We start from the raw sequence: 25,890 nt of genomic DNA on the forward strand, positions 1-25,890 counted from the left end.
TGATAGTCCTTAATATATTGAGCTGTATGTACACATTCAGTTGTGTTATATCTGGTATACACAAATCTTGCACTGTAATAAAATATATATTTGCATTCCATGGGAACATTCACTCACATACAACAGTTTGTGACATGAGCTGGAAATTAAATGCTTAGTGGTGATCAAGTGAGCGTTATATGTGAGCATCAACATGTGCAAAATCATGACAACTTAAATAACAAGTGGTGTTTGCACCACCTTAATACATATATACATACAGACATGGAAGCTACATTTTTCTGGGATTACACATTTCTCCCTTTTCTCTCTGTCAAAGCGGTTTAACACCACCGTATAAGAGCCCAGACAAATGGCTGAGGTTGTTTGCAGGCCTGGGCTCTTTCAAAGACAGGAAAAAAAGAGGGGTTAAAAAAAACAAGGGGCTTTATGTCCCCCCCTGTGGTCGGTCTTAGTCACTGCATGGTCAGCCATATCCAGCAGCCCCACAGCAGCTGTTTCATGTGCAGCAGGTAGACGGCCAGGACGGACTCCAGATCCTCGCACACCCGCTGAGGGCGCCGCCGTCCTGTGCAGTACATGGCTACGCCCAGGAATGACATCAGCAGGAAGAGGGCGGTGAAGAGGGCCAGGTGGGGGCGGGAGGGTGTCGTCTCATAGGCTGCAAATAAGAAAGCAGTGTTTAAACATATTTGGTTTGTTAATGGGTGTTTAAATTTTCACATGTGCATCAGCCTCAAGAGAGATGTTTTTTTAAGGAGGATTTCATGTGATTATGTATAAAAGGTGCTGTGTCAAACAAGCTGTCTGGAGTGTTCTTAATTATTGCTAAAATGCAACAGTGGAGTGACAGTGAAAAGCTTTAGTTAGCGTGGCAAGAAACAGGATTATTTACAAGTGACATTAATTCCACCACATTCACATAGCAGCCATTTTTCTCCGACATGATGTTCAGAGTGGTTAAGCCCAAATACTGAAATAATGAACAGTCTTAATCCAGGTTGGCTAATTGTTTTAATGTGGAATAGGACAAATCTTTTACAATTATGGCCTCCCGATTGATCACTAACTAAAATTACAATTACTGGTAAAATCTATAGGACCATCAGACTGCTTTAAAACAAAAAGAAAAAAGTACATATCTGTACTCTTAGATATAAGCTAACATTAGCATTTAACCACCTCAAAGCTTACATAAACATTTGACACTAAAATAATAAGACAGGAAGTATGATAATTACTTGCTAACAGCAATGGTATCTAGCTAGCAGCACTGTTTGCATGCTAATGGTAGCTTTAAGGACTTTTATGACAGTAGCCATCCTTTATTACGAAATATAGGGTACTGGTTTAGCTCAGTGGGTAGAGCAGCCGCCCATATAAAGGCAATAATCCTCACTGGTCGCTGAATTGATACAGGGTCTTGGTGTTGTTTTGTGCATGTTTTCCCTCTACTCTCTCTCCCCATATCCCTGTCTTTCTTCAGCCATCCTATCTAAATAAAGGCAAAAAGCCCCAAAAATAATCTTTAAAAAAAAATTACAAAATATGAGATAAATTTTTTTTTTTTTTAAATCAAAAGCGTGAGACCATGAAGCTTGTGCTTTAATGTATAAAAAATGTCTGACACTAGGTGGTGTGCAAATTCTGTAAACAAACATTCTCACGAGAAAATTTGTTGACTAGCTTTCTTTAATGACTGAATTGAGACGACAATGTAAATGGCAGGGGTGGAAAGTAACTAATTACATTTACTCAAGTTATGGTACTTATACTTTTAAAGCACATTTTGAAATCAGTACTTTTACTTCTATTTAATTAAGTTTTAAGTAGTGTAACTGTACTTTTACTTGGGAACAATACTCTTGTACTTTTTCCACCTGTGTTGACTGCACATCAACACATTTCCTCATGTGAAGCCATAAAAAAAAGGCTTGTGCTCCTCTTGATTTTCACTGTAACCGTCTTTTCTTTTGCTGTTCAATCAACAAGAGCTGAATGAAAACCAATTTTGAGACTTTTTAATTTTGTTGAGTTTTTAATACAACAACTGCCTTGTGAATATAGTTAAACAGACATCTTTAGCTCACATTTAGCCCATATCCCTGTTTTTATGCCTTTGCCACCCATATGAACATCCAGGAGGCTCAGTGGTTTAAATTAAACTCAGTGGTTCACATTAAAGCAGTGATTCTTTCAGACAGACTTACCACCTAAACAGTCACTGTAAGGAATTTCTGTGAAGCCGACAGAAAGGAGGACAGTCAGTCAGCCTCTGTGATGTACAGCAGCTACTAACCGGCTGCTGTGCCCTCATGGACCCCACTATCTCTCTGGAACAGACTCCATGGAGCCTCATTTGCATGCATAATTAATCACCAAGAGTAAATCACTTGCTCATGTTTGGGAGTCTCTCAGCAATGCATTATTTTTAAATAGTATAGAATCCCTGGAGGACAATAGTTTACGATGCAATCAGAGGATTTGTTAATGAATTTTGTTGTTTCGCTTTATTGCCAAGTACATGCTGTGACATATGGGTTAAGGGCCTAACTAAAAACTGGAATGTCAACAATTGAGAGAAAATGTAAACATAAGCCAAATAACACTGATATTATGACCGAACACATGCATTTCTTTGCTTCTGTAAACACTGAGCTGTACAATATATGTGATATGAAATGACTGGACTAGTCTAGTCGAGGAGTTAAAGCAGTAGAGGGCAGTATGTTCTCTCTGGATGTACAAACACATCTTGACCAGCAGTGTGGACTGTTTCTCACCATGTACTGTGGTCTCTGGCTCCCTGAATCTAACCCGGCGTTCCCCTTTCCTCCTGTGGTTGGGCTCTGTTTCTGACCCGTAGTTTGGACTTGGCCTCTTTAGGATGGAGGTGGGGACTTTGCCATTAGTTACCTGCTTTGACAAAGATATAAGGATGAGTTTACACAAACTAAGCTCTAAAAAAAAAAGAAAAGCTTTTTCACAAACAAACTCCTGATGCTGAAGACGCCTGCAGGTGTTTCAACTTTACCTTAGTCTTTGGGGTGTCCTCCTGTTGGTGATGGTGGGAGTCCTTTCTGTGACGGACCTCTGAATGTTTCTCTCGATGGGAATGAGGAAGACCATTTACGGTGTCTCTGATGGACTCTGCAGCAGCGAAGCGTTTGGACAGTGCAGAGACACACTGACCCAGGGAGTCTAGAGAGAAAACCATGATGACACATGAGAAGGGACCGAGTGAAGCATCACAGCGGTGCCTGAAGACCGCTCTGGAGACAGTCAGAGGTGAGGTCAAACATAAGAAGTTAAACAAGCAAACAATGCAAAGTCAAGACACTAGAGTTAACTCTTTCAGTGCCAGAGAGAACAGCTAACACATTTTATAAAATACGTGTATTTTGAACAATGATACAACTTGTAAAGTGTTACCAATGACCAAAGAGGTATGACTGAGCCTCAGCCTGATTCCTTATCTGAAACGTTTTTTGTAAAATTTTTTAGTCAAAAAAGCCAACTTATATTGACCATGATGGAATTATATAATAGGTAAAAGGGTAAAACAGCCAAGGGTGTGAATACTTTTTATAGGCACTGTAATTTAACATCTGACCAAACTAATCAATGATTTAATCAGTTGATAGGTCAATGTATCAGAGTTATTGGTCTTTTACAGCTTGATTGCTTCAGCTGGAAAGATCGACTGAAAGAGTGAGATGCAGACAGGCACGTAGATATCTTAAATATACAGATCTGTTAGAGTTAAATATCTGTACTAATCTTTGAAACTGGTACAGACTTTCCTGACTAAAATGTTGGGTGAGCCTCACGTTTAACAGACTCACTCTTGTGGATGTCGGATAAATGTGTTTCTTAAAGAAGACTGAGGTCAGTGGAGTAATGAAATGTGCATCTTTTTATAAAGAGTCCATGGCAGCTGAGGCAAGAACAGAAGTTACCACTGTACCCTTTAAGTGAGCCAAAAAATCATGCACTATAAAACTTTTTTAAGCACACTGAACAGTTACAGACACAAACAGAGCAAACACAAATGCAGATTGACCAATCCTGGGTCACGGGGCAAAAAGTCATCGGTGAAAACATTTTGAATACAAACATGTTTTTCTCTCACACTTCGCAATCACATATGTATGATCTGGGCCTGAGGGGACAGTGCAGTTGGGGTAGTGCTGGGGTGGGATGGGTTGATGTGGGAAGGGAAACTGCAGCCGCCTTATTGTCTTTGAGTGTACACTTGTTTGCAATATGTACTGCAAACAACAAGTATAATCATATGTCTAATGAAAACCCAATATAAACAAAGAAAAAAACCCAAAAACTCTACTTTTAAAAAGATTTTAAAAGACAAACTCACTGAGACCAAAATCCTCCTGCAACGATTTAAAGCTATCTGAAACTCCTCTTACCCATTTCAACATGCACTTCAGGGACAGACAGTAAAAATAAGTCTTGTGACTAGGTCACAGAGCGAAGGCTGTAGCTCCAAGCACTTTTCACATGAATCAAACCATACAAAGTACGATGGAAGTAGGTTAAGTGTCGCCTTATAAATAAGGATATGCCAATAATTTAGTCCACGTGGTAAATGAAGGCCTGCAAACTTGATCCTATCAAGTACTATGATAAGCTAGGGCCTGAAGATTTGTATGAACCTCAGTGCCCTGTGGTATACTGTATCCAAAGACTTAAGGTATTGGAAAGATGCATGCATGTATAAAACATTTAGAGGCAACAAGTCTTTTTTTTTGTAGCGAAGAAAAACAAGACTTACTGAAATAAGCTGCAACTTAACAACAACTTAATAACTCATATTACATCTTGCCTAGAGTTCACCAAAAACCATGTGGGAGACTCCATGGTCAAGTGGAAGAAAGTTCTTTGGTTTGATGAGACCGAAGAGCTGTTTTTTGGCCACCAAAAAAAGCTGTGTTTGGCACACAACCAAACACTGCACATCACCACAGACACACCATCCCCACTGTGAAGCATGGTGTGGCAGCATCATGTTGTGGGGATGCTTCTCAACAGCCAGCCCTAGAAGGCTTGTATAGATAGAGGGTAAAATTAATGCAGCTGAAAAGAGCAAAATAACTTTGGAGATTTATTTTCCAGCAAGACAATGACTTGACAACAGCAAAAGCTACACAGTAATAGTTTAAACCATTGCCCACTTCACTTTGACACTGAAGATTTTTTTTGTCAAAAAGCCAAATTATACCATGATTGGGTTATAAATCAATAAAAGGATAGAATATCCAAGGGGGTGAATACTTTCTGTAGGCACTGTATTTAACCAATAATAAAAAAAGGCATATCGATTTGACCTAAGTTAATGAAAAAGTTTTGAACTCTCAAATATTTCATGAAAGAGAGAAACAATGGGGAATGACATGGGAGGAGGAGCCAAAGGCCAGATATTAACCGGGGCACAGACAACGTGCCAAGAATCAAATTATAATTTCAACTTTAGTTTTCCATCTTCACTATTTTTAAAGTGATTGATAATTTCAAAATTGATGTAACATTTTATTATTGTTTGAAATAGATTGGTATCCTTTTTATGCAGGTTAACTGGTTAGGTAGACCATTCAAACATGAATAAATTGATATTATCCTGAAGTCTTTTTGAGTTATTCCTTTCAAGTTCATTATAGTTTCAAAATATTAACACATATGTGTTTCTACAGTCAAGACTTTCAACTCAACCTGCAAGTACATGTGAGCAGTTTGTTGGCAGAAGGGAGGCTGACCCAGTTCAATGTTTGGTATCTAAGGGACACCAGTAAACAGTTATACGTGCCTCTGTTGACCCCTGCTTCCCTGTGGGTCAAAGAGGAATTCTCTGTGTACAAAACAAAACACAATGGGTAACACAAAGTGCACATTGTGCGTCCTGATCCGCTAAAACCTCCATAACCGCTCTCTGACCCAGCGCTGTTTTCACCATTTCACCAGACAGACTGAAGACAATGTGAGACAAACAACAGGAAACACTGTAAATCTTCATCTTTATACGCTGCTCCGGCCTGTCTTCATGTTCAGCACCACTGCCTCTATGAGCTGACTCAACAGCACAGTCGCTTTCTGCGTACTGCTTTTAACACCGCAGCATTCCTCGCAAAAATGCAGCGCTCAGAAGCAGTCACACTGTTGTTCCCTCATAATGCAAGCCAAGCATACATACTGTACAACACAAGTGTGCCCTCAAACTGTCACAAGGATACTTTTCTTTGTAGCTCTGCTTAAAACAACCTCTTGTGTCCAACATGACGGCAAGTGTTTATTAATTCAGCATCTTCATTGGCTGACAAGGCTGACTGAACTGCTTTGAACCACATCCTCACTGTGCTGTGTGCACTTTGACGAAGAAAGCTCCAGCATTATTCTAGAGGCTGAATGTGAACAGTCTCTTGATATTTTCACACATGTACAGGGAGTCTGAAAATTACACAAAATGTTCATGTTGAGCTGCATGTGCGAATTCCAGTGGACACATTTTTCACCCCCACTTTATCCAAACCTTTTCCTGTTGTAAAAATTCTGCTTAAAGCTGGGCTGAACTGTGTGTGAATGAATAGATAATCAGGAAAATCAACATCAGCTAGCAGGGTGGGGTGATGACGTCTGTGTCATGTGACCAGTGCATGACAAGTGTGATTGTTGCATGTGATGAAGCTGCTTCATGCTCTTTCTGTCCACAACATTGGCATAAAGGCAAAAAAACTCTCACTACTGCCTGTCAACACTATCATTAGTGCTGAAATCTGAGGCTTTATCCCTCTGGGATTTATCCAGTGGCTTTTTACAGGCCTCCTAGGACACTAATAAGCAACTCGGTAAGATTTAAGGAGGTTGTTCTGAAATTTTCTAAAAACTTTTAAATGCATTTTTTGATAGCTTTGAAAAGTTGCCATTGTTTAGGTGAGAGAAAGATCTGAAAATTGTACAACTTGAATAGCATACATGAACAAGAAAAACACTCGAAGAGCGCAGACCTCCGCCATTAGCCCTATTTCCCAATAGTACAGAATCCTTTAAAAAATTCCTGGATCCAGACAGTGATCCGGATTACTCCCAAAATCTAATCAGTTCTTCCTTATGCCATTTCTGAAATTTCCTAAAAAATTTCACCAAATCCGTCCATAACTTTTTGAGTTATGTTGCTAACTAACAAACTAACAAACCCTGCTGATCACATAACCTCCTTGGCGGATGTAGTAACTGTGTGTTTTGTTGAGGATTAAGAAAACTTGGAATTAAGTTTTTTAAATTACAGATTTTTTTTCAGTTTAGCTGCACTGCATTAAGAAAGCGTTCATATCCCTTCACTTTCTTCAGTTTTTTTTTTTTTTGCAGCCTGATGCTAACATAAAAAGACAGCATTTTTATTCTCATTAATCAATGTGAAAACAGTTCTTATTTGGCAAATTTATTAGAAATCAAAAAAATTAAAAATCCCACTGACATAAGCATTCAGACCCTTAGCAAAAACACTTGAAATCTGGCTCCAGTACCACCAATTTCTCTCTTCTTTCTGAGTTGTTTCTACACCTTGACTGGAGTCAAACTGTGGTAAATTAAATTGATTGGACATGATTTGGAAAGGCACACACCTCTCTATAGTAGGCTAAATAGCTGACAATGCATATCAGAGAAGAAAACAAGCCATGAGGTCTAAGGAAGTGCCCTCAGAGTTCATAGACAGGACTGTTCCAAGGCACAGAGTTGGAGAAGGCTACAAAAGTTCAACTGGAGGAAACCAGGCATCGCTCATCACCTGCCCAACACTAATACCATCGCAATAGTGAAGCATTGGTATGGAAGCATCATGCTGCCAGGGTGTTTTTAAACAGGAAGGACTGAGAGACTGATTATGCTCGAAGGAAAGCTTGACACAAGTTTGGCACAATCAGGACTCTTCCAAGAGCTGGTCGCCCAGCCAAACTGAACAGTCAGGTTGAGGGGTCTTAGTAAGAGAGGTGGCCAAGAACCCAGTGGTATCCCTGAGCTGAGCTCCAGAGATCCTGTGTGGGGATGGGCAAAGTTCTAGTAGGACAACTATCACTGCAGCCCTCCACTGATCAGGGCTTATGGCAGCGGGATTAGAAGAAAAAGACATGGCTGAACGATTTGGGAAAATAATCTGTTTTTTGTTTTTTTGTTTTTTTTTACCCCATAATATTGTGATTGCGATTTAACATGTGATTATATTCTAAGTTCCTTATCTTGTGTATTTCTTGACAAAAAATAAGTCATCCTATACTATACTGAACACGATATTTGGTAGATGAAACTAAGGCTAAACAATTCTGAAAAAAAAAAAAATTCATTGCCATTATTTTGGATTCATTGAAAATTTGATGTGAAGTGTTGCATTGAAGTTTCTCATTTTCAATATGACAAAACTACATAAAAATAATGAAAAAAAGATTTTTGCAAATAGTCCTAGAAAAAAATGACACTTGAATGTTTAGATAACATGTAGAGCACAACATCTCTGCCTCAAAAAATGCATCTTGTGCAATATGAAAATTGCAGTTGGACATATACTCAACAACCCACCACAGGATAAGCGGTGGATGGAGATGAATGTATAGTTGGACATACTGCCATTTTATCTAAATTTCGATTAATTTCCCAGTCCTAGTGCAAAGCACATGAAAGCCTGCTCACATAGAGTTTGCTAAAAGCTCCATGTGAAAGCCATAGCATGACCAGGGGCTCATGAAAACAGTACTGTTTTCCCAGATGGTGTCCTAGGCCATGCTTATTTGCCATATCCACCCCTTACTCCACCCTTAAAGTGTGGACTCTGCTCCCAGACTCCCAGTGCCCCTGGTGATATGAAAGGACATCCAGAGCACGACCTGGGTTGTGTCAATCCTCCTCCCTGCTCCATGGTGACCCAAGGTGTACATACTCGCCACTACATGTCTTCCTTAGCCTCAATTTTTGGCCAAACAAGCCTCAAAGTTCTGCACAGCACTGTAGGTTAACTGGTAACAGGTGATAGTACAGTGGTTGGGTATAAAAGGAGCACTCCTAAAAGGCTCAGCTGTTCACAATCAACAATAGTGCAGGGTCTCCACATTTTGAAAGACTGTGTGACCAAGTAGTTCATCAATATATGAACAACACTCGTCAACATTCAGTTTCAAGAAATGCAGACATCTCCCTAGCTACAGTCTTTTATTAAATCTCTGCATGTAAGGCAAACAGTCAAACACCAACACTGAATATCTGTGACCGTTGATCCCTCAGGTGGCAGTGCATTAAAAACCAGCATTGTTCTGTGATGGATATTATAATATGGGCTCATAAAAACTTCAGAAAACCATTGTCAGTTAACAGAGCACATTGCTGCATCTACAAATTTAAGTCAAAACTCTACCTGCAAAGTCAAAGCCATGGATCAACATTATCAAGTGGCATCACCTACTTCTTTGAGCCTAACTCATCTGAGATGGGTGGAAAAGTGGAAAAGTGTGTTGTCGTCTCATGAGTGTGCTTTTGTTTTTGTAAATCATGGCCATTAAGTCCTCTAGGCTAAAGATCAAAAGCTATTATCTGTGATGATATGGGGGTGTATTACTGCCCATGGCATGGGTAACTTACACATCTGCGAAGGTACTATTAAGCCTAAGAGCAACATACGAGTTCTAGAGCATCAAGACATCTGTTTCAGGGACCTCTCCGCTTATTTCAGCAAGACAATGCCAACCCACATTCTGCAGGAGTTATAACAGCATTGCTTCACAGTAAAAGTGTGCAAGTATAAGACTGACCAGTATGCAGTCCAGACCTGTCACTCTTTAAAACTAGAAGAGCACTGGAAGAGCACAAACCTCCAACATTAGCTCTATCTCCCAATAGTACAGAATCCTTTAAAAAATCCCTGGATCCAGACGGTGATCCGGATCAGTCCCAAAATCTAATCAGTTCTTCCTTATGCCATTTCTGACATTTCCTGAAAATTTCATCAAAATCCATCCATAACTTTTGAGTTATGCTGCTAACAAACAAACTAACAAACAAACTAACTAACAAACTAACTTACAAACTAACAAACCCTGCCAATCACATAACCTCCTTTTTTAAGGTAAATATAGGGCACATATGGAGCGCAAAAAACAACAATGGAAATCCAGCCTTGCTGAGTAACTTAAAATGTATATCAAGCAAGAATGGAAAAAAATGTATTTGTCAATACTTCTTCAACAGTTAGTGTCCTAAGTCTCCAAGTGATTAGAGAGTTGTGAGTAGAAAAGGTGATATAACTTAGTGATAAACATGCTCCTGTCCCAAGTTTTTTATAAATATATTGCAAGCATTAAAGTCAGAATGTATGTATATTCAAAAAGACAATAATGTATCAATTCAAGCGTTAAATATGTTGTCTTTGTGCTTTTTTAATTGAATATATTTTGAAATCACTGTATTCTGATTTGATACACATTTTACATGATGTCCCAACGATTTTGTAGTTTGGGTTTACAAAAACCACGATATCACAAAACCAAAAAAGTTACCACATAAAGAATATGTGCTGGTGCTGTGCAGCCCTAGTGTTTACCTGAGTACTCAGTCTTGCCGATCTCAGCATAGACGGTGGCCATGAGCTCCAGGCTCCTGGCTGTAATGGGGTGGTCATTCCCAAAGGCCCTCTGGTGGATTTTTGTAGCCTGAAAGATTAATTAACAGGCAGAGAAGGGTTGAAGTCGACTCAAGAGCGTAGTAAAATTTTTAATTTGTCCATAAATCTAGAGAGGAAGCAGAAAGAGTGATAAGATGTACATACCTTACCGCTGTATTCCAGAGCAAGATGAGGTCTAAAAGAGAAGAAAAATGGCAACATTAAACACTGCTCTGCTGTAATCAGTAGCTCTGAGTAAAATGCTTTGCACCTGCTGTGAACAAAAGCAGTCTAAATGTGTGATTATCTGCAGAAATCTCCCAGCACATTCTTTGTTCAAACTTGTAGATGTTTCTGATGTCAACAACAACGCTTGACCTGAACTGAATGTTTTGACCCATGCTTCACTGTCAGGCAAGCGTATCGGTTTCACTGTTTGGAAAGCAGCAGCACGAGAATTTTAAACATGTGCGTGCTGAGATTAGACACTGAAGGAAGTGGAAACCTTTTATTCCTGCCAGCGCTCACTTCTTTCTATTCCACTGGGTGAGTTACAGAGGGCATGGCGCTCTCAGGTTGGGTTTATTGACTTGTGCCCTTTTCTGCAGCTATTCTCTTTGGTGCTAAGCTAGGTGAACGTGATGTGGCATATGGAGGATCTACCAGCTGTTCCACTCATATCTGCCTCAGAAAGTCACACCAAGGGCGGTGATCAGCCTTGCTTCCTCACGTGTGCCTGTAGATGTAGAGCAAGCTCTGTTTAGTGTGACAGATGTTCAAAAGCCACACTTCAATTAGTAATGGACAGGTGTCGGCTTGCGCTGCTTTAAGAGGACATCTGATCGGCAGAAAAGTCCTTCACCTGCCCAAAGTACTTCCTATGACATCACTAAAGATTCAGGAAGTGTTACAACTTTCTGTCAATAAGACACAAACACAGACTGGAGGACAGATCAAAGAGCAGAATCGTATTCCTGCTTCAGCCAGAAACTCAATCCTCTCGATCCACTCATGCACAATACCAAACATCTCATCTAAATTGAAGTGTGCGCTCTGTGCATTAATGAAGCAAACCTTCCGCCCCCCTGGCAATCAGGTTAAATGGCCCAATCCCAACAATGACAACAGAGGCACAGAAATAGGCTCATGCAGTGGCCTAACAAAGTGTCCCTGCAACAGGAGACAGCAGATCTAGTTAAAGAGTTCCTCCTGTGACGCTCACTGAGAACGCGGTGTCTCTTTTCTTCACATCTTAAAGGGAAATTCAACGCTGGGTAAAAACACTCAGGGACAGGGTTTATCTAGATCAAAAAATTTCCATTCCAGAAAGGTGCCACAGATATGAGTAGGATAGAATACTTTTTAAATAATACTTTCTTTATGTTGTGCAAGAGGCCTGCTTAACGGAGGGGCTACAGGAATTAAACATGAAATACAAAAAATAAATCAACTGAAAAAAATAACCAAAAGCTAAGATTTAAATATGTGCAAGCTCTTGTAGGTATTATTTCTAGAATATTCAAGTCTGTAAGCATTGGTGGTATGTTTGCATAATGTGCAAGGAGTGAAAGGATGCTGACTAGACATGATGAGAAGTATAAAACATGCAAGTATGTGGGCAGAATCACATGAGGTAGATAAGATCATTTAAGATAGTTGATTATTTCAACGTGCATACGAAGTAAGGCATTTTACCACAATGAGCTTTCTTACAGCATTTGAGTTGCAGTGAATTGATCAATTACTTGAAGTGTCAGAGTACGGTAAATAGATTCAATTGGTTATTGCTACGATAGAGTAATTATTGCAAATACGCATATGAAGTGAGGCATTTTACCACAGAGAGCTTTTTTACAGCATTTGAGTTACAGTGAACAGATAGATTACTTGCGATATTGAAGAACAGTAAGTTGATAAAATAAGTAATTAGTACGGTAAGTAGATTAATCAGTACAAGTAGATAACCGGGGCTGCATGGCGGCACAGGGTTAGCGCTGTTGCCTCACAGCAAAAAGGTCCCTGGTTCACTTCCCGTTTACATGTTCTCCCCGTACACGCATGGGTTCTCTCCGTGAGCATGCCTGGTTGTCTGTCTCTATTTTTCAACCCTGTGATTGACTGGCGACCAGTCCAGGGTGTACCCCGCCTCTCCCCCAATGACGGCTGGGATAGGCTCCAGCCACCATTAGTGCAAATATGCATAAGAAGTAGGGCATTTTACCACAGTGAGCTTTCTGACAGCATTCTAGTAACAGTGAATAGATTAATTACTTGCAGCATTTGAGTATGGTAAATAGAGAAATTTAGTTTTTAGTACGGAAAGTAGATTAGTGAGTTCAAATGGCATTTAATGTGAGGCTTTTACAACACTGAGCTTTCTTACAGTATTTGAGATACAGTAAAGCAGTAAGAGACAGTGCAGGATATTTAACATTAAGCAGGGCCAAGGTGCTCGTTAAATGAAACATGGTAAGTATGACTGAGATGGTCTTTGGAAATGGATTAATATAGTTATAAAGTGAACAAGACAAAAACTTCAGGGCACTCTCTTTAAACAATTACAACGCCTTCAGTTTCACCATGTGCACCTTATAAACACACTTTGACATGTTTTGACATCAAGCATTTAAGAGGATTGAAGGCAGAACCATGTCAAAGTGTGTTTTTAACCATTTGCTTTTGACTATGCTGTGAAAATAAAGCCTATTTAAATGTTCAGAGAGTACAGAGAGTCATACTATATGACAGGATTATGCAGAAGGATGTTGACCAAGGAGTAAAAACAAAAAGAAGCAAAGACAACATGAAGAATAAAAACACATAGCACTTCTGAACTGAAGAAAGGTTAAAAAAAACACATATATAAGAGTGATAATCTCAAGAAGGGTGTTTCTCAAGGTGTCAAACACATTTTTACCAAATGGTATCACATTACTGCAATTGATTTATGTGCAAACAATCACTGGAAATCTCAAGGATTTCAGTTAAATTGTAGAAACTAAGCTAAAGGTTTTCCTTGATGAATAAATTCAGTTTTAATTGCTCGACGTGACTGCTTCTGTAATAAAATTGAGAAAAGAGAAAACAATGTACCATCTGTATTTTTACAACGTAGTTAGCCTTATTCTCGGGTGTTGAAGGGTCAAATACATTTCTATAAAGTACACATATGCACATATATTCAGCATTCCAACTGCATTAAAAATCAGTAATAAATAGTCATAAAAGTGTCTTGATGAAGCTATCAATTCACTCCTGATAATCCCCCTGAGCTCTTTAAGTCAAAGAACATGTTGGTCACACCAGCACAGAATCTACAGCAGGACACAGTTTTACCTACTGTTTGCTCATGATGCAAAGCTGGGCCAGCCGCTCGAGGTGCTGCGCCTGGGAGGCCTGCTCCGAGATCTCCTCTGGGCTCGTCCATCCTGCGGAGCCCAGCGTCGCCTCCTCCTGAGGCCCTGTTACACACACACAGGGCATTGAATCACAGTAAGCACTCAGTCTTTACTCCTGCTGGTCTATTTCCTCTCTCCTCGACGTCCTCCGCTCTCTGTGGAGTTAAGAAATAAAGCCCAAAATTTATGACTTTTTGGAAATCAGCCTGTCCAGCGCTGCTGCGGACTTTAAGCCTGATCAGCAGAGTGGGGCCAACTGACGACTGGAGACACGAGAGCAGAGATAAGGGCAGGAGAGAGCAGATAAGAGAGTCAAACAACACACACCACGCCCACTGGAACATCGAGGTACACACGCACACACTGACAAACATACAGTGTGTACTGTACACACACACCTGACACGTAGGAGAGTGGAGCTGAAATTAGTTTAGACTGTAATCCAAACCACAAGCAATGCAAATAAATCATCGCACTAAGTGTTTCAATTTCAGAAAACACACAATGACATTCATGTTTCTGTCTGTGGGAGAATACAAAGAAGACATTTGAAGCTTGGGAGCGAAGAAAGCTTCTGCTGTGTGCCAGCTCTGCCTCTGGAGAAGTCCAGCATTCAATCAGCCTGAGTGCTGAATCAGGAGCTTCAGTATTCTGTAGCTACACAAAGCTCCTAATGAGCCAAGTGTGGTCATTTGTCTTCTACTCGGTCTGTCCCCCGTCTCCTGCACTGTGCCCAGCACGCTACACTGCGCTGCTGCTGCCTCAGCAGCAGACAGAGAGGAAGAGGCAGACGTCTGGAGCAGCAAGTGATGAATGAGCCACCTCGCTGTGAACGCTCGCTTAAAGCTCCACCAGGTAAACAAAGATGGAGTCTGTTCAAATGGGACTTCACTCCATGTATGCCTCATGAGCAAGGCCGTTCACAAGGGGGGGAAAGGGGGAGCTTTTTCTGGAGCCCAGCCAAACTGAGAGGCCCAAGGAGGTGAGGAAAATCATATAGTCCATTGTAAAGTTAATCTGTGTTGACCATATTTTATTTTAGATGGGAATAATGTCAACTCTTATCAAAGAAACCAGAAATAAAAGTTTCATTTATTTATGCTTCAGAAAACTATAGGCTTTTTAAGAAAATGTAAACCTCGTTTCTTAAAACAGATTTACCTTTTTCTGGCTATGTTTACAATGTGGATGGGCACACTGATGAATGCATTACATTTTGTTGACTTCACGGATAAGCCATAATGTGGATAAATGTTAGGACTCCAGAGAATAAAGTAGAAGTAACAGAAATAACTTTAAGGGTAAAATAAATCATTGCAAAAAGCAACAAAAAGTTGATAAGTGGCAAAAAATGAGTTTAAAGTTGCCAAAACTGGCAGAAAAATGTAGTAAAAGAAGTGTTTATTGAGTAAATAGATTAAAAAAAATGGGCAATAAAAGATTGTGACAAGCAGTTAAAAGTGGTTAAAAAGGGTCAAATGGTGACAAGAAGGAGCAAATGTGAAAAAATCAGTTGAAATGATCAAAAATTGGCAGAAAATTGTCAAAAAAAATTGTAACAGAGTGGCAGAAAAAACAGAGTTAGAGAAGCAAAAAATGGGATAGAAATGGCAAACATTGATATTAAAGGCAAAAATGGGCAAAAAAGGAAAAGCAGTTAAAAGTGGCAAAAAGTGTGATAAAAAAGTTGTTAATGAGTGGCAAAAATGGATTATGAAACAGCAAAAGGTAAATGGACAAAAAAAAGATTTTGAAAAGCAGTTAAAAGTGGTTAAAATGGGCTAATTGGTGATGATAAAGGGCATAAAGTGGCAAAAATGGGTTAAAAGTGGCAACAATTGGCAGAAAATGTGGTAAAAAATTGTAACAATGTGGCAAAAATGGGATTAAAGAAGCAAAAATTTGGATAAAAGTGGCAAAAATGGATTATTAAGGTTCAGAAATGAGCAAAAGAAAATTATGAGAAGCAGTTAAAAAGTGGCAAAAATTGGCAGAACAATGTGGTTAAAAAAAGGATAATGAGTGTCAAAATGGGACGAAAGTTGCAAAAATTGTTTAGTTTAGGTCAAGTATGAATGAATAGACAAGCAGTAAAAAGTGGAAAAAAATTGGTCAACTGGTAATGAGAAGGGACAATAGGGAAATAACTGGTAAAAAATGGCAGAAAATGTGGTAAAAAAAAGTTGTCAAAGAGTGAAAACTCTTTGGGAAATAAGTGCCAAAAAATGGGATTAAAGTGGCAAAAAACATTATGAAAGGCAAACAGGGTTAAAAATGCACTGAAATATTGTGAAAAGTGATAAAAAAAAGAGGCAAAAATTGGGTGAAAAGTGGTAACAATGTGATAGAGAGGCAAAAAAGTTGTGTCATGTTGTGAAAGTTGTGAAAAGGTGTTAAAAAGTAGTGAAAATAGGTTAAAGTGGAAAAAATATGCTAAAAGATGCAAATACTGAAATAAAAATGTGGCAAAAATGGTTGGAGACAGTGGTAAAGGGGCTTAGAGTAATATGTAGAAGTAATTTCAACATCAGAACCAAATAATAGTTTGATACACTTCCAGCTCCATAATAAGGTAACTGTTAGCTACAACACTAGCACTGATGATACTGGTCCAACACACATGCATTGATAATAAACCACAACTGGGGAGGACCCATTCTCTGGGTGTTTCAGGGGCCCAGCCAGTTCTGTGGGCAGGCCTGCTCATGAGTACAAAAGGCTGTTTTCAGAGTCATAGAAACACTGTGAGCTAATCTGTACATTATATGCAGGTTAGCTTGTGGATGCACGTCACACACACAGAAGCCAATTTGGAGAGCTGCCTACTACAAACACCATCTGCCAAACACTGAACTGCTTTAGTGTATCTGGTGCTGTACTAACAGCTTTGAGATTACAAACAAATTAAATTCACCTTAGCATTTCTGCTGTGTAACAAAGCTCTGTGTTTAACCAATGATATTCGACTTATTCCTGTGAATGTTCAGAGGAGAGGTTTTTAATTTGGTACTAATCATAACAAACATATGTATAATGAAGTGCAAACTGTTATTTAACACCAGAAAAATGTCCTTAAAAGAAATGGACCTCCATTCAATGACAATATACATTCCAAATTTTTTTGTTGCTTGTTTATGTTTTTGTTGTCCTTATATACACTGGGTAAAAGATCCCATGTGAAATTAACATAACAATACTCAGTAACTTAAGAAAACATGTTTATTTTCAAGTTTTAAGACCATTCCATTGAAGTTATGAGGGAAATAACAGTGTTATCAAAAATACTGACAGTCAAAGTAGAACACTGTAATAAAGTACATGTATAAGAACTAAACTATACTGTTTATCTGTCCCACAGTCAGCAGTACTTGCCTGTGCTCCCCTGGAGAGCGGTCAGCTCGATCAGTGCCACCTCGTAGAACATTTTCTCAGCCTGGATGAACTGCAGGGCTTTTCCATCTGTTTTATATGGGTGAAGGATCAGTCTCAGATGTCAACTGGATTAGTCAGTTGTTGAAGTTATAAACAGACACTCTGCTTAGCTCACCCCTGCTCTCCTGACAGTGACTCCTCCAGGCTAACAGAACGAGTGTAATCACAGCACAGATATGATCTCCAGGTCTGGATTTAAGAGGTGTGCTGTCACTGATTATTTACTTTTTTGAAATGTGTTTTAAACTACAAGTTGTTTGGTTATATCTGATTTTGTGAACATCATTCTATCAGCAATATTCACATTTAAAGATCTGGTTTGTCTTTGAGTTTTAGAGCTCTTTTGATGACTTTGAATGCCATCTTTGTTTCCATAAAAAGCATCCTTAAAATAGATCCTCTTCACTTTGTCAAAAGCATTCAGCCTGCTGAGAGTCCGTCCCTCTGTTAGATGACACCTTTGATGCTTGTCAGGTGAATTTAAAGACCAATGAGATGGAGAATGCTTAAAATAAACACAGCCCCACTGCTCTAAATGTCCTACTTAACACCAAATCTCTCATGTGGAAAACACTATAAAGTCCAATCTACTTCACAAATTTGCTCAAAAATATTTTACATAAAGTGATTTATATTAAAGGTGGCCAGATGGATATTCGGTTTTACTTTTAAAGAGCTATAAAGCTTGGATCTTAAAGTCAGCTAGGTATTTTGTGACCAGAAAAATGTCAATGCTGAGCTCCAAGTGTCAGATCTGGACACGGTAATGTTAGATTCTTATAGGGACACCATCGAGTCACAGAGACACAGACCGCTTATCATTAAAAGAAGTTTCACTGCAAAAACTTAAACCAAAGCAAGACTATGTGTCCATGTGTCTATCCATATTTCAAAGCCAAATTCACCCTACAAGTCCAGATAAAATCTTATTTCAAGATATTACAAAACAAAAAATAACAGCTAAATTGAGGTACGCAAAATTCTACTTAAGTGTCTTGAAACTAGATGTACTATCTCTATATCTAGCAATGCAAGACATTTTGAAATAAGATGTTAATCTTGACTTATCAGATGAATGTGGCTTACAGTGAGGGTAATAAGGGTGATCCTGAAGGCTAGTGATTATGTCTGAATACTGAGAAAATACACTGCCTATTTAAAGCATTCACCCCCAAACAGGCTTGCACATCTGGAAACTGCAATTTTACTTCATTTTTCTTTGCAAAACTGCTCAAGCTCTGTCAGGTTGCATGGGGATCGGCTGTGAACAGCCCTTTCTAAGTTCCACACCAAATTCTCTATTGGATTGAGGTCTAGGCTTTGACATGGCCCCTCCAAAATATTCAACGTGTTGTTTTTAAACCAGTTCTGTGTAACTTTTCGTGTATGCATCAAATCATTGTCTTGTTGGAAAATATATTTTCTCCAAAACTGTAAAGCTTCTGCAGACAAAATTGTCTTCCAGGATTCTCCCATATTTTGCCACATTCATTTTACCTTCTACCTTTACAAGCCTTTCTGGGCGGGATGCTGACAAGCATCTCCACAGCATGATGCTGCCACCACCATGCTTCAGTGGGGATGGTGTGTTTGTGATGATGTTTCTTGTCTGATGGCCAAAAAAAGCACCATTTGGTCTCACCAGACCAAAGAACTTTCTCACACTTGACCATGAAGTTTCCCACATAACTTGTGAAACTCTAGTCAAGGTTTTGTGTGAGCTTCCTTCAACAGTGGCTTTCTCTTTGCCACTGCCCATAAAGTTTTGAAGAACCCAGGCAGAAGTCATTGTTGCTTGAAGTGTTCTTTTGTCTTCATGGTGTAATGGTAGCCAGGAATACTAGTTAACCAGTGAGTGGACCTTCCAGACACAGGTGTCTTCATATTACAATCACTTGAGACACATTCATTGCACTCGGATGATCCCCCTTTCACTAACTGTGAGATCACTAGCATCACTGGCTGGACCTCTGTTAAATTAGGTCAGTCACTTTAAAGGGGGTCAATTTTTTTCCAGTCACTTATTTTACCATATTTTTATCTGACTGACATTACTTATTATAAATATGTTTCTATCTTGACACTAAAGAGGTCTGTTGTCTTTTTTGTCAAATAAGCCAAATTAATAAGCCAATAAAATTAATAAAAGGGTAAAACATCCAAGGGGTGAATAATTTTTAAAGGAACTACAGAGACTGTCATCCTCGAAGTGGGCAGCCTGGCTTCAAGTCCAGTCTGCAGCTCTTTTCTTTGCCCTGCTCTCTTTCTTCCCAGTTTCCGACTCTATCCTCTGCCCTATCTGTCTACAGGAGAGGGATACAAGCCCAAAAATGAATACTGGGTGACATTAATTTTCTCTACACACTACCAACCATTTCAGGTACTATATCTTGCTGTTTACAACAGGATGGTTAGAAATGTACCTGGATACCTGACCCAGCTCCAGGGACTCACCCGACAGTGGGGAGAGTGAGGAGACTGTGAGGGAGGACATATGGGAGGGAGGATTAGAAGTATAGCCATCATCAAAGGTCACAGCACTACTTCTGTGGGCTATTTTTAGCCTGGCTGGACCACAACAATGCCACAACAGGAACCTCACACTATTCTCTCCAGGGAGTGTGCCATCTACACACTAACCTACACATATTCACGCACAAACACACACCAAGTGGTAATTGGACTGCACTCCCTAAACTCGACAAGAACTTGCATTAACGGTCACGCTATCAAAGGCAAACCAGACCACACGTGCCAAATAACTCTGCCTCTAAAATAACCTCATGGAGATTTCCAGTGGAGCTCCATCTCGTGATCAGTCCTGACAATAGTGTATTGATTCAGAGCCCTCTCAGACTCTTTCTGTGCTACATATCAAGTTTTAAAACACAAATACAGGATCTGCACAGATTTTTATTTGACATTCCCTTTGTTTGAGTTCAAAGTCAAAACGTCTGGGTCGACATATTTTTCCAAGAACAACGCATCAGTAAACACTCAGCAGCCAAAAGAGCTTTTGGCTTCAAACCAGAGGTCACTTGTAGATCCTGCCAGCTCTGATAACAAATACATCAGACCTTAATCGGTCATGGCACTGCCACTATCACTATCAACTGCACCAATTACAGCATATTTCCTGGAGTGTAGCCAGTGCAGCAGCATGAAATCAAGATACTTCAGACATGAAAGTCAACTCTGTTTTTGCAAACTCTGTAAGAATTATAAAAATCATCAGAAATAGCATGGGGAGACAGTACACATTCTTCTGCTGAGAAACATCTTTGAAACACATATTTCCCACATCCTCTCCCATTTGGAGCCCACTGACCCTTCACCTCACTTCCTGGAAGAATCCACAGAACACAAAACAACATCTACAGCTCTACAAATGCATGACAAATGTGAGCAACTCTTGGATTCATGGGAAAAAAGCCACATACCGTACTTGCAGTCTCCGTATAACCTTGCAAAGCAGATGGATTGGCCAGATTCCATGTCTGTCATCAGGCAGATCCATCCTGCAAAGCTCCAATCTGAAACAATTGTGCCTGGTCTTAAAACGGACCTAACTAATCAGTGTCATTTAAGAAGAATGAGGCGGCAGCTACTAGCGGAGTTTAGTTGTACTGGATAGCAATGGCTGTGTCCGGTGTGGCAATTAGCTTGGATGAAGCTATAGTATAGCATTCATTTTATCAGAAATGGACCACATTTCTTCATTAAAACAAGAGCAAAGCAAGGCACTGAAAGCTTTCATGAAGGTAAAGACGTTTTCTCCCAGCTGGGCCTCTGCATGACTATTATCTATCAACAGTCTTCAGCGTTCATAAACTATAACAGCGCCTGTCTGTCAAGCTCAGGTTACTAATGGAGTAAGGTATGCCTACAACCTCATTTTGTCTTGATGCTCTGATTGTCCTGTAATAAATGTGACAGAATGCTTGTCCAGTCACCTTCCAAGAACTTTTGAAAAGTTCCCAAGGCTTAGTATGGAAGGGTTTTCCAGATGAATATGAAATATCCAATGCAATGGATATATGAAACAGCCTATCTGACATGTCAGGTTAGTCTCCTTATGCATCAGCAAGAATACAAATTTATATTTCTACAGTAGGCCTGAACATGATGATATGTAGTGAGGTAAACAAAATTAGAGATTTCCAGATCCTTTATCATCCAAAAGCACCTTTTATTCACAACTAAATTGACATAAATAACTCCAAGAGAAGCTGTTAGCTACTTTTAGCATCTGACAGCTCCAAAATGGGAGTGAAAGCATTGACTCTATGTCTATGCATTGACTCCAGCCTCTATGTCTGTCTTAGAGGGTAAAATTTAGTTACACCTGTTTAACTACCCTTTAATACAAATATATAATCAGCCAATCACGTTGCAGCAATCAGTACATATAGGCATGGTCATTGCAATGTGCTGAAGTACAAACAGAGCATCAGAATGGGGAAGAAAGGAGATTTGAGTGACCATGCTGTGGTTGTTAGTACCAGATCAGCTGGTATTTCAGTAGCTGTTAATCTACTGGGATTTTGACACACAACAATCTCTAAGGTTTACAGAGCATGGTACGGATAACTGGCCATTTTCCAGTCTGGAGAATTAGTGCCTAAAATAACCCCTTTCTTCTGCTGACATAAACAGGCATGATGTGGTTACAGTTTCAGAGGTGTATTAAACTAAACCAAAAAATACTGCACCATGGAAGAAATGATACAACACCATTACTTATGATCAATTATGTTGACTGTAATATTTTTTCAGTAATCCTTAATACCATTTGTTATGACTTAATACTTTCTGTAAACATTAATGCTAAATGTACCAAGTTCCCTTGTTAAAAAAAAAACCTACAGGTGCATCTGAAAAAAAAAAAAAACTGAATATCATGTAAGCTAATTTTTTTCCTGCAAATTAATTCAAGAAGTTAAACTTCCACGTATCCTAGATTTATCTCATATAAAGTGAAATACTTCAGGACTTTTTTGTTTTGCTGTTGATGATAATGGCTTAGAACATCACAAAACATCAGCCAAAAAAGAATTTATAATACAGAAATGTTGATCATATGCAAAATTATGCTCAGTGATTGGTTGGAGCTCCTTTTGCACAAATGACTGCATCTATGCAACATGGCATAGAGTGGATCAGTCTGTGGCACTGCTGGGGTGTTATGGAGCCGTGGTTGCTCTGATAGCAGCCTTCAGCTTGTCTGTATTGTTGAGTCTGGGGTCTCTTATCTTCCTCTTGATCTTTCTCCAGAGATCCTCTACGGGGTTCAGGCCAGGCCAGTCAGCTGGCCAGTCAAACACAGTAATACCATGGTCAGAAAACCAGTTTATGGTAGTTTTAGCTTCACTTTGGGCAGGTGCCAAGTCCTGCTGGAGAAGAAATCAGCATCTACTTAAACTTCTCAGCAGATAGAAGCATGAAGGGCTCTATGATCTCCTGGTAGACGGATGGCAGCAATGACTCTTGACTTGATAAAACACAGTGGACCAACATTCAATGGCATGGCATACCAAACCATCACCAACTATGGAAACTAAAAACACCGGACTTCTTCCCCCAGATTCTAGGACCTTGATTTCCAAATTATATTCAAAATTTACTTTCATTTGAAAAAAGGTCTTTGGACCACTGAGCAACGGTACAGATTTTTTCTCCTTAGCCCAGGTGAAAAGCTTATAACATTGTCTGTGGTTCAGGAGTGGCTCAAAACCAAAATCACGAAACCTGTAGCCCATCTCCTGAACCTGTCTGTGTGTGATAGCTCTTGACTTCAGCCTCAGTTCACTCCTTGTGAAGCTCCTCTAAGTTCTTGAATCTGCTTTTCTTGAGAATCCTCTAAGCACTGAGCTCACCTCTGTTGCTTGTGATCCATTTTCTTTCCACACTTTTCCCTTCCAGTCAACTTTCCATGAATATGCTTCGATAAAACCTCTTAGAACAGCCTGCCCTTTCAACGGTGACCTTCTGTGGCTTACTTTCCTTGTGGAGGATGTCAATGATTGCCTTCTGGACATTTGTAAAGTCAGCAGTCTTCTCCATGATTCTAGTTGTGTATACTGAACCACAGTGAGAGAATGAAGTCTCAGGAAACCTTTGCAAATTGGACTTTTACACAATATTCTGTTTTTTTGAGATAGTGGATTTTTGATTATTGTGAGCTGTAATCATCAGGATTAAAACAATAAAGTCTTGAAATGTTTCACTTTGTATGAGATGAATTTATAAAATATGGACATTTAAATGTCTGACGTAAATTATGAGAAAAAAAATAAGTTTTACAAGATATTTGAATATTTTGAGCTGCACCTGTTCATCTATTTATGAGATAGGTCTATAGGAGAGAAAATAATCCATTAAAATGCCTAAAGGTCCTCTATTTAGAGAGTTTTTAAATAGAAAGTTATCAATATTGTTTAACTTTTACTTTGATTATGGAAAAGTTTAAAATTCTAGTACCATGACAAACATAGTTGAAAGTCAATAGATATAATCCTGTCAAGGAAGATGACCCTCTCAGCTGAGCTGACGGCAGACTATTGACTAAGTGACGATCAGCAAATCGACCTATTTTGGACAGCCAGGATCAGAGCCTTCCTGAGGAGGAGAACCTGAGCTGGCTAGTTAAGTGTTGGAGAGTCTCAGTAACAAGGAGAGGAGCCATGGAGGTAACTTATCCTGAAATTCAGCACCTCTCTTTTATCTCTGTGTCCTATGGTGATATAGTTTATAAAGGCAGTGAAGTGTCAATGAACAGGCTAGTTGGTGCAGATACAGGTTAATTAGTGCTCTTCCACTCTGTTGTGCAGAGATAAGAGCCTACAAATCCTCTTAAGGGACTGACACGCAGCCTGAACTACACACAATGCATGATGAATTCAGGGACAAATGTGTTATTATGAACTCCCCAACAGACATCGTCTTCAGTTTACACCGCTTCCTACTATAGACCTACATTGTTCTGTAATCACTAGCCTTCTATAAACATAATCCTTTACAAGATCTTGCAGAAGTAGAAGCTAGTTTTGTAGTTAGCCTGCTTGCTAATACCTAAACAGGATGGTTAAAGTGCAAAGGATACAATTCTTTTCAGTGATGAAGAGCTCTGCGATCTGTAACACACAGAAAAACAACCAAGGCATGGTTAAGTATTGAATTATTTATTCCCAGCATGTTTCCAGGCTGTGTGTATGCATGATGTCATTCTCTGTCAAAACAAGAAACTTCTCTCCAGCCTTGCTGCACCGTCTGTCTGGTCAGCATCATATCATGCATTCCAGAGCTGTGGAGTAAGGGCTATATTCTGACATTACTTACTACTAAAAAGAATCAAACTGTAGCCTTGCCTTTGTAGGACTGACAACTAAACTACCCCAGAGAATAATCTGCTAAGACTCTGGCCAGGCTGCACAGTGCTTTACCATAATACCTGTGACATCAGAAATAGCAAAACACAGCCCACAAACAATGGGTTGGATGTAAATTGTATTCTATAGTATTCTTAGCTGGGTGAGCTGTCCGTTAACACCGTTACTGTGTAGTAGTGTTGCATCCAATGCCTCATTTAGCAGCATGCCCACTAGAAGTCCTGCAGAAATGGCCCTACAGTGTCAACACAGGGACACATGATGGAGTGTGCTGTTAGTGCTGACATTGGTGTTGCTGATATCAAGGTTGAATGTGTCCTGCATGCTGTGCTAAGGGATAATTTATGATGCTCTAAAGGAGAAGTGGTGTAAATGTGTTTATAAAGCTCTGCAAATAAATAATAAAGCAGATGATGTATGGGTGTGTGAGACAAAGAAAGGAAGAGGCTGTGCTTGTTTTTCTGGCTCACCTGGTGGAGGCAGTTGGGCAGAGAGTTGAAGCTCTGCACATGGGTCAGTCCCAACAGGCAGCTGAGGAAGCAGTGGAGGGCGGCCTGGTACTCCCCCTGCTGCTGGAGCTGCTGTCCCAGCTCAAACAGGCCCTCCCTCCCACCGTTCAGCATCCCCAGTCCCAGCCAGAGCCAGCACCGCCTCCCATCAGAGCTCCACCAGCCGAGGACAAACGCTCCTCTCCTCGCCACTCCGTTGAAGCACTACAGGTAGAAAAAAAAAAGAAAGCAGCCACACACAGACATGGAGAAAATGGTGTGTAGATAAAATGCCGCTGCTCACATAAACACAGCAGGGAAAAAAGGTGCTGGAGGGAGGAGCAGGCTGGAGCAGCTTCCTCTCTCCGTCTCGTCTGGGAACAGTAAGTCAAGGACAGGTGGGAAGGAGCAGGCTGAGGGAGCTCCGGCGACTCACACAGAAAAGATCCATTCCCCCTCCCTCCTCCTAGGCTGCACCAGGAAAGGAGGACAGAGGAAGTAGGAGAGTACTTGCTGCTTGAGTGGCAGAG

The 25,890-nt window shown here is 39.9% G+C and overlaps 1 protein-coding gene across 2 annotated transcripts; it reads right to left on the bottom strand.

Annotated features, from left to right (window-relative positions):
* Positions 1-3: 3 nt before the first annotated feature.
* c18h14orf180 (chromosome 18 C14orf180 homolog) lies at positions 4-25,810 on the bottom strand. Of its 2 annotated transcripts, XM_041812730.1 has the most exons (10): positions 25,343-25,810; positions 24,587-24,617; positions 17,425-17,511; positions 13,995-14,115; positions 10,820-10,850; positions 10,595-10,703; positions 3,035-3,201; positions 2,784-2,916; positions 2,211-2,237; positions 4-661 (listed from the first exon to the last, which is right to left on the bottom strand). In XM_041812730.1, the coding sequence occupies exons 1-10, from the start codon at positions 25,493-25,495 to the stop codon at positions 456-458; spliced, it is 1,065 nt and encodes a 354-aa protein (XP_041668664.1). In that variant the 5' UTR covers positions 25,496-25,810; the 3' UTR covers positions 4-455. The 2 variants fall into 2 exon arrangements, with proteins under 2 accessions (XP_041668664.1, XP_041668665.1); XM_041812731.1 differs by lacking the exon at positions 2,211-2,237 and having other exon boundaries at positions 25,343-25,809.
* Positions 25,811-25,890: the final 80 nt, after the last annotated feature.

This window comes from Cheilinus undulatus, linkage group 18 (genome assembly GCF_018320785.1).
Source record: "Cheilinus undulatus linkage group 18, ASM1832078v1, whole genome shotgun sequence".
Taxonomy (NCBI): Eukaryota; Metazoa; Chordata; class Actinopteri; order Labriformes; family Labridae; genus Cheilinus; species Cheilinus undulatus.